The sequence below is a fragment of the Mycetomoellerius zeteki genome, unplaced genomic scaffold (genome assembly GCF_001594055.1).
Source record: "Mycetomoellerius zeteki isolate Tzet28-1 unplaced genomic scaffold, Tzet1.0 scaffold25, whole genome shotgun sequence".
In the NCBI taxonomy this organism is placed as follows: Eukaryota; Metazoa; Arthropoda; class Insecta; order Hymenoptera; family Formicidae; genus Mycetomoellerius; species Mycetomoellerius zeteki.
Genome location: NW_017257227.1, coordinates 297,169 through 306,659, shown reverse-complemented (window position 1 = coordinate 306,659; position 9,491 = coordinate 297,169). Strand labels below are relative to the sequence as shown.

The following is a 9,491-nucleotide window of genomic DNA, read 5'->3' as shown; positions in this document are numbered from 1 at the left end:
CAGCGATATTACAGTGCAATCTGCAATATTGCAACATTTCTGCAAGGTATGTTAAACATACCCAGACAGCACACAATATTTATAAAATATTTACAAAATATTTATAAATATTTATAAGGCTTATTTTAAATATTTTGTAAATATTTTCATGGTCTTAGATTGCGTAGACCAAAAACATTTATTATAAATATTATGAAATATTTATTGTAAATCTTGTAGTAAATGCTATGGAAATATTTAATAAAACATTATAATTCAAATAAAAAATACTCGCGCTAGAAATATTTATTTATATTTATCATAAATACGTTATCATAAATTACGTTAAATATTTAGTAGTTTTTTAATAATATATCGAATAAAGCTTTATATAAAATATGTATAAAATATTTATATAACATTTTAAAAAATGAATAACAAATATTTATCATAAATATTCTATGCCGTCTGGGTGCAAGTTTCTGTGCTGTATGGGAATATTCATAAAAACAATAACTTCTTAATTTATAATTGCACTGATCACTAATCAATTAAATTGTTTTCTGCAGTATTACTCGGTAAATTACACTGTGTTACAAGGTTTCTATTTCTCAATATCTAAATGGTGATTCTTTATGTATTTTTAGCTGCTGAAAAAGAATATATATAAAGTTAAAAAAGTTTCATTCACTAAATTTTAAAAAATCAAGGATTTTATTTTGGAAAAAACTATAAAAAACAATTTACAACTTTTTTTTTACTTTAAATAATAAAATAAATAAGAATCACCACTTAGATGTGGAGAAATAGAAACTTTATAAATCTGTGAAGATTAGATATTTAATATTGCTAATAAATTGTATTATCATTTAAAATTATGCAAACAATAAAATGGACTTTATACATATATATATATACTATCACATTTATTTTTATATATTATAAAAACATATTTAAATTTCTTATAGCTATTACACATATATTGCAAATTTGCGTTATTACATAAGAAATTTAAAATGAAGTTTCTAAAAATTGAAGGATAATGAAATTTTCTTAATAGCATGTCTTATTTTAGTGTAAAAAATCTTATAAAAAACATTACTTATTAAGAAAACGAAAAATTGATAAAAATTTGTTTTATTATATTACATGTATAAGTAACTTTCTTGTTATTATAATCGGTTATTTTGAAGTAACACTAATGCTTGTTTACTAATGTAGATTAACTTAATCTCGGTTCAACTATAACTTCTCATTTTTTCTAATTTTAAGATTAGCAATAAAAAAAATACAAATTATTATATAGATTATATTTCACTTTTATTGTTAGCCAACTCTTCAAGGCAAATCTTCCTTAATATTGAATTCAACAGTCCCTCCCTCTTCTTCAACGCTTCCGTCCGTACCTGTATATATATATATATATATATACTGCGCGTTTCTCGTGCCTGCAGTAGTATTGTTGGTAGAAAGACAAAGAAATCTGTTGGGATACGCAAATCGCGCGTGTATAAATTTGTTTCACTGCTTTTACAAAAACGACGCCTTCATTTTACAAACAAATTAAAGCGATTCTCCCTAGATTCGTTTGGACTATTAATAATTTAAATAGTTCAACATCGACTTCAAAAGATTTCGTGAAAAGAAATAAAGAAAACGCATGCCTTTCACCGCCTGAACACGTCGTGTTTTTTTCAAGCGCACGACCAAGGCGACGAGACCATTCCCCGGTTCTTCTGCGCACCTATGATTTCGCGGGTCACTTTCTCGTAAGTCGCTCGAGTCGCGCGAACCGTGCTTTGAAGAAAAAAAAGTGTGTGTTAGAGAGAAAGAGTAAGAAAAGAAAGAGAAAGCCTAGACTACGTAAAGGAGAAATAGGTGGCGTATTCCTGCAAAATAGTTCGTAAATAGTTAATAGATCGCTCGCAAACTTCACGCTGTCGCGATGCTGACGTCCGACATCAGTAATATGAGCAAAACAAATCAAGATGAGGTCCACATGACAACGGTAAGACATTATCGATGATTACACATTACATAAAATTGATTCATGTGTTATCCCAAGAAACGATTAGAATGTGTCGAATATATAATATATTAATGTTCAAATTTACGAGTGATAGAAAAGAAAATGAAAATGGAATCTCTTATGTCAAGTTTTTCATTGTAAAGGCTTATCTCCACTGAAGCCAATCGAGCCAATTGGAGTTGATATCGGCTTTTCTTTTAACTTCTATCAAAAAAAAAGAAACTATGCCGATCTGTATCAATCCGCACGATCGATTTTAGTAGGAACTAGCCTTTGGACGCTCTGAAGTTTTGAGGATTCGACAGTGAATTTTGCTCTTGGAGAATAGTAATCAACATAAATTGCATGTATATATATATATATATATACAAAATTCAATAAGCGCCCCTGAACGAAAAATCGATATGTATAATTATGTAATATTACAAAATATTGATAAGGTATAAATTAAATTGCTTTTTAATACGGTTCTCCTAGTTTATTGTATTCTGTGCAATCATCTTACTAATATAATTGTTACATTATTGCATTTATATGCAGACTCTTATCATATACAGTCAATCATCTTCTTACGTGAGGATTCCGCAATTTTAAAATATTCTAATTTTAACGTATGTAATGCTGTAATGCGCTTTTAAACTAAAGTGTATAATTAATTGATAAAATTGTATGGGGATGAGCGTTATCACGTGCGTGTATCAATGCGTCTCAACACATTCATGGAGATCAAGGGTAAAGATTAATGTTAAAATATGAAAAAATATAAAATACTGTCTTTAATCGTATGATATTCAATAATAATATATACTAATAATATAATCTACTTAATAATTGAAATATATTTGTCATATTCTGTGCTATAACATATCTTAAGATGTATGTCTATAAAGAGTTTATGCTATTGTAGTTATAAGGCAGAACGATGACACGGATTTTAAAAGTAGGAAAATTTCTTTATACATGTATGTCTAAGACGATTGATATATTAAAAATTCTTAAACAAAGATCCAATTATTTCACTCGATAAGTAAAAAAAGACATAAAAAGCAAATAGCAGATTAAGTCTCAATACATATAATAAAAGAATTAAATTTTTTTAAATTAATATTCCATCAACATTAATTCGCGAGGTTTATAACGTGCAAATGTTAGACATTTCAAAGCGGAATTCGGATTTAAGTTGCAATATTCCTCGAGCTTAAATCAGCGGCACATAATGTATGTTTCCTTGCTTGATTACTTACATTTTAGTAAATTATTAGAAATTATGTTATGTGACGCAATTCTAGTGATTACTAGAACGGAAACAATCTAGCAAGAATGCATCGTGTGCCGCTAACTGCATGTATTCATTAGCTGATATGAAACATTTCGCTTCCTCTTCCGGAAATAGGATTTCGTCACGGCGCGAAAATGGGTTTAAATGATTTGAATTTAAGCGAAAGAGTTTATTATACGAAAGAAATATATATACAATCGTATCATTAATTAGAACAACGAAAGTTATTACGTTAGCCTTAATTAATAATTAATAGATCAGACTAACATCACTTAAATAAGCAAGACTTTTGGAAAAAAAAATCTAATAGTTGGCTGCGTTCAGAATAGAAGTCAAATGCTTTTTTTATAGTAAAATAATTGAAAAATGATTAAAATCTTTCATTTTCCATATATAAAAAATTATGCAATGGAATCATTTTATTCCTTTGCAGCCTGAACTGATTGAAGCTCATGGTTACGTAGCCGAGACCCACCAGATTTGCACAGAAGATGGTTATTATTTGACCGTGCATCGTGTACTTCCTAACGATCGAGTACCATCGGTATCACTAAACGCTGACATCATAAACACCGATGCAGCTGTTATGAATAGTGAAGATCATAATTTGTCAATTTCTGCTGAGAATTATCAACTTTCAGAAATTTCCGGATGTTATATCAGTTCCTCCAGATTGCCAGTTATAATAAACCATGGACTTGTATCTAGTTCTGCGGATTGGGTACTCCTAGGACCACACAAAGCCCTCGGTTAGTATCAATAAATAGCTGTATTTTTGCATTTTTGTTATTTATTTTAGTCGTCTGATACTCTAATAGCGAATAGTAATTATTCATCATCAGAATATTATAAATATTTTAGACTTTATTAATACATCATATAACTTTTTATATTGCAGCATATGTTCTTTGTGACAATGGATACGACGTTTGGCTCACAAACGCTCGTGGAAACACCTACTCCAAATCTCATAAATATTACTCAATCAAAGATAGAGACTTTTGGAACTTTAGGTAATCGAGCAATTTAAAATATAATAAACTGATAAAGTGATAAAAATATAAAAAAAATAATAGCATTATACCTAAAAACGATAAATATTTCTGTTACAGTTGGCATGAGATTGGATATTATGATTTACCAGCAACAATAGATTATATCTTAGAAAAAACTGGTCATTCCAAATTGTATTATATTGGTTACAGTCAGGGTGCAACCACGTTCTATGTTATGGGGAGCGAAAGACCTGAATATAATGCTAAGATCAAAGGAATGATAAGTTTGGCACCTGCAGTATTTTTAGGGAATCAAAAAAGTTTATTTTTGAAGCTTTTCGCATATTTTCACAGTATATTAGAGGTAATGCAATGTTTTGTTGTTATATTTTCTGATTTTTTTCACGAAATTATGCCATATTATTCGCCACAAATGTGTTTCAGTGGGGATCTTACATTTGCAACATAAATCAATGGTTACCTCGTAATAAATGGCAAAGTTTTATATTGAGGACCTTTTTAAGCAACGCTCCTCACCCGATGACAGAGGGTTTATGTAATTGCTGGTTTTATCTTATTGCTGGATTCGGTAGCGAACAACTCGATAAATCTATGTTACCTTTAATATTTGGACATTGCCCAGCAGGTTCTTCGGTCAAACAATTCCTTCACTTTGGCCAGTTAATAAGCTCCGGTAAATAATAATTAACAATCTCTATATAAAGGACTCCGCATCCACGCGTTATATGGGAAATAATGATCGAATTAGGTCCCGGAAAAAATGTCATAGGCATAAGACTCAATAATGGATAGTTTTTGAGCCTGTTGCAGGCGTATCAAAGATGTTCTATGAGCACAAGTTTTATATTCTGATATACTTTTGTATTTTGATAGCTCAAAAATTATCCATTATTGAGCCCTTCTGTCTATAACATCTTTTTTTCACCACATTATAAAGCTATAACATACTTATTATATGTGAAAACTAACTCATATTTCACTGAGATCCAATTTTTCATATGATTAGTGCAGATTCCTATATTAGTATCACATTATTCTCAAAATTTATAATTGAAAGCGAGTTCCAACTTTACCCAAGAGTTCTAAAAAAAAATTCTTAGTATCTTTAAAAAAAAAGTGTAATTAAAAATGATTAAATATAAAAAATTGGAAGATATATCATATGACTTCGAATATTTCTTGCTAAATGTAGTTCTTTATATTATATATAGAGGAAGGTCACCGATACTGACATAGGTCTCCTAAAGCGACATCCCCTTATTTCTTAAAAACTAATCTTTGCACCTTATTAATAAAGGAAAGGCCCTTATTATGAGATACCAAATTCATTTGGGGTAGAAATCTATGGGCAGAATTTTAAAAAATAATAGGTCATTTTGAAGGGAATTTAATAAGCTTTAAGATAATACTATGTAAAATTTAATTCAAATTCTATTTTTTTTTTTTTTAATTAAAGAAATATAAAAAGTGAGCAAATCTTAAAGTTAAAAAATTGTGCTCTTAATATGAGGTACCCCGAAAAATCGATAATAAAACGAAACGTATATCAGTATTGCAATTAAAAAACTTTATTCAATGTTTCTGTAAATACAAACAAACACAGCCAATGTGCGTGCAAAATGAGCATGCATTATATACTTAGGATTTGTCTTCAGGTAGTTGAAACCAAACATCGCAGAAACAAGCACTCATTCAGTATTGCAATTAAAAAACTTTATTCAATGTTTCTGTAAATACAAACAAACACAGCCAATGTGCGTGCAAAATGAGCATGCATTATATACTTAGGATTTGTCTTCAGGTAGTTGAAACCAAACATCGCAGAAACAAGCACTCAATGTTCATTCCGGTTGTAATCCGTAATCCGCACCGGATGTTCGCAAAAGTATCTAGGGATTGCGTATGTACGGCAGATATTTCTCACGTAATCTGCAACTACGTGAAAAGAGAGTTCTAGTGCAGTCTAGTGCACGTCAGAAAGCAGACCATTTGTTGTATTTGCACTAATAACATATATCAAAGATTCATTATGCACTTCTAATTTCAAAATTGTTGTCAAACAAATTAATTACTATTTATAAATTAAAGGTAGATTACGGCACGTTTATTTTTGTTTGACGTCGGAGTGCAATTGCGTTGCGTGCTTATATGCTCCTTGTGTCCCATGGAGCCGCAAAATGCGGACGTGTAAATGTAACATTTTTTATTTAAGAAGTTATACGGTTCATTTTTATTTTATTTTATAAGAAAATTACAGAATATATTTTGATTATAACAAAAGTTTTAATTAAATCGTCAAATTTAGTCAATAGATAAAATTAGGAAAAGTATTACTAGTAATAACTAGTAATTTTTAGGGAAATTTCATGAGATTACGGCTCCATGGGACACAAGGAGGTAAAACACACGTAACGTTACGGACGCAATATCTAGTAACGTTTGCAGATATCCGGTGTGGATTACGGATTACGGGCTGTATGTGACGGCATCCTTACGGTTTAATAATCATCAAATTTAACTTCTATAATTAAGCAATTCAATATATCCCGTATTTTTCTATTAGTACGATCTTACTCTATCATTACATGAAGAATTTATTGCTAAATGTTTATTTATTAAATAATAAACAAGGTTTAAAGGCTCATCTCAATGAAACTTGAAGACGTTCAAATTTTAAAATCTTTTTTTACGACTATAGGCATGATCTAATAATGAATTTTCCACTAAATAGTTTTCAATCCAAGAGCAATAAATTTGTAGTGGAACCAATAGATAGCATTTATTAATTTAGTGGAAACGCCACTATATCTCATATTAGGTGCCTATCTCATAATAACTTTCCTCTACTAATAAAAATGTGATCTGTTTAGCTAATTAAAAAAGTACAAAATTCATATATATATATATATATATATACTTGTGGCTTATTTCTATACCAAATCAGCTAAAAACAAATTCTATGAATCCGAGAAGAAAATTCTTACGATGTTCTTTTGCAAATTGCGTAATTAAAATAATAGTGACTGTATTATTGATAATATTACATTTTAAATGTTTATAGTTTCATAAATTAGTTTTCTTTACAGAATAGGATATATCTTTATTTATAGAATAGGAATGTTGGCATTATTACCTACTATGTCTGTTTGGAGCCCATTTTGTGTGTGTGTGTGTGTCAGACGATTTTTGCATAACTTACTCTCTAAATCTGAATCAGTGGATATTCACTGATATCAATGTCAAGTATGCCACTGGTAATCAGTGACTGAAATGTGGGATCCCTAACCTAGCTGATCTTTATTATGTGATCTAACCAACCTTGTTTTAGAATTTAGTGCATAAATTCAATAAATATGGAATTAGAAGATTGAAATGCAAACATAACATTTAACATGCAAATGTCAGTATTTTAGTTATATAATGCTCGAACAGTCTTCCTTTTTTAATTAAACTTTACTGATTATCAGTGCCAATTAAGTATGCCACTGGGTAATTAGTGACTATCCACTGATTCAGATTTAGAGAGTACGAAAAACTTAATTATAGCAAAATTGCAAATAGTATTATTATATAAAAACTGCTTATACTCTATCTGATAGTGGACACTTTTTGGTTTGTATTTATGTTTTTGAAGTTATATTTTTACCTTTTGTTTAAGAAATATTGTCTAAAAACACAAAGTGGTATGTCGATATCGGTGACCTTCCTCTATATAATATATATATATATATATTTGTCTATCTCTTTCAATTTTGAAAATAAATAAATAAAACAGTTATTTATGCTGAGACGTTTTATATACATATACACTATAATTGTCATTTTCCAGGCTCTTTTCAGAAATTTGATTATGGCACTAGAGCAAACTTGACTCTCTATGGATCTACACGACCACCTAAATATACTCTTGAAAGAGTAAAAGTACCTGTGGCAATCTTTTACAGTGAAAATGACTTTATTAATCATCATACTGTAAGTTCTACTATTTCAAGATGTCTATTTATGCTGTATTGCTGTATATGTATTATGTGTATATGTATACACTACATTTATATTAAATATGTCTCATCTTCATAACATTTTCATAATTGTTTCAGAATGTTCAAAAACTGGCAGATAATTTACCAAATGTTATACAAACTGAAAAAATAGCATACGAAAAATTCAATCATACTGATTATCTCTGGGGCCGTGATGCAAGGATAATCTTATATAACAATATTGTGACTGTGTTGAAGAAATTTTGATGCATTGAGATCCTATTTTAATAAACAATTGTTAATTTTGTATCTATATATAACAAATTATAACTCAGGAATATTGTTTAGGTTATATTTCACGTGTGAACACATAAATCAGTACATCATGTAGAAAAATTATGACTATTTGCAAAAATAGAAATACTATTTTTGTGTTTAATATTTGTATATATTTAAGTATGTAAAAAATAAAGTATATTTATAAAAATACATTTAGTAGATAGATTATAAACTGCAGATAGAATACTATTTTTATATGCTTATAAAAGTATATGCTTATAAAAAAAAATTTTTATCAATTAATGAAACAGATCGTAGATTAATTTAAATCATCTCATTAATTTTCAAGATATATTTTTGTATCTTATATATGGTATACAAGATTTATCAAAAATTATAAATTAAAGAATAAAAAATTTTTGATAAATCTTGTATACCATATATAAGATACAAAAATATATCTTGAAAATTAATGAGATGATTTAAATTAATCTACGATCTGTTTCATTAATTGATAAAAATTTTTTTTTATATAATAATTTGATCAGATTGCTCCCATTCTGATCCAAAACATTAAATCATATTAGCTCAGAACATTTGTAATTATCATTGTCCTAATATAAAACGTCCCTAGGATATATATATATCCTATTTTTATCCGAAAAAATTTTGATCACTATATTGACAAATTGCATTTTTTAACTTTCGACACATATATGTCATATTACGTCTATTTTACATATTTTACATATATCCGGCCCAAATCCGGAATCCATAGTCCGGTCTTGAGGTACCTTTTCATTTTGCTGATGCTCGAAGCTCATTTTCGGCGTCAACATAAGTCACGTGATAGAAATTGACGAATATCAAGCGCCAATTTTGATCACATGACCTATTTTGACACTGAAAATGAGCGTCGAGCGTCAGCA

General features: G+C 29.0%; 1 protein-coding gene across 2 annotated transcripts; it reads left to right on the top strand.

Moving 5' to 3' along the window:
- Positions 1–1,570: 1,570 nt before the first annotated feature.
- LOC108723812 (lipase 3) lies at positions 1,571–8,641 on the top strand. 2 transcript variants are annotated; one of them, XM_018449810.1, is made up of 8 exons: positions 1,571–1,987; positions 3,721–4,036; positions 4,186–4,300; positions 4,400–4,646; positions 4,727–4,838; positions 4,929–4,976; positions 8,133–8,275; positions 8,401–8,641. In XM_018449810.1, exons 1-8 carry the CDS (start codon positions 1,925–1,927, stop codon positions 8,548–8,550), a joined length of 1,194 nt encoding a protein of 397 aa, XP_018305312.1. In that variant the 5' UTR covers positions 1,571–1,924; the 3' UTR covers positions 8,551–8,641. The 2 variants fall into 2 exon arrangements, with proteins under 2 accessions (XP_018305312.1, XP_018305310.1); XM_018449808.1 differs by having other exon boundaries at positions 4,727–4,976.
- The last annotated feature ends 850 nt before the right edge of the window (positions 8,642–9,491 follow it).

Excerpts from the sequence above, each read along its gene's own strand:
- LOC108723812 (XM_018449808.1), top strand. The coding sequence starts at position 1,925 with ATGCTGACGTCCGACATCAGTAATATGAGCAAAACAAATCAAGATGAG. Across the intron at positions 4,301-4,399 it reads AGAGACTTTTGGAACTTTAG|TTGGCATGAGATTGGATATT; the intron begins GTAATCGAGCAA and ends TTTCTGTTACAG. Across the intron at positions 8,276-8,400 it reads ACTTTATTAATCATCATACT|AATGTTCAAAAACTGGCAGA; the intron begins GTAAGTTCTACT and ends TAATTGTTTCAG.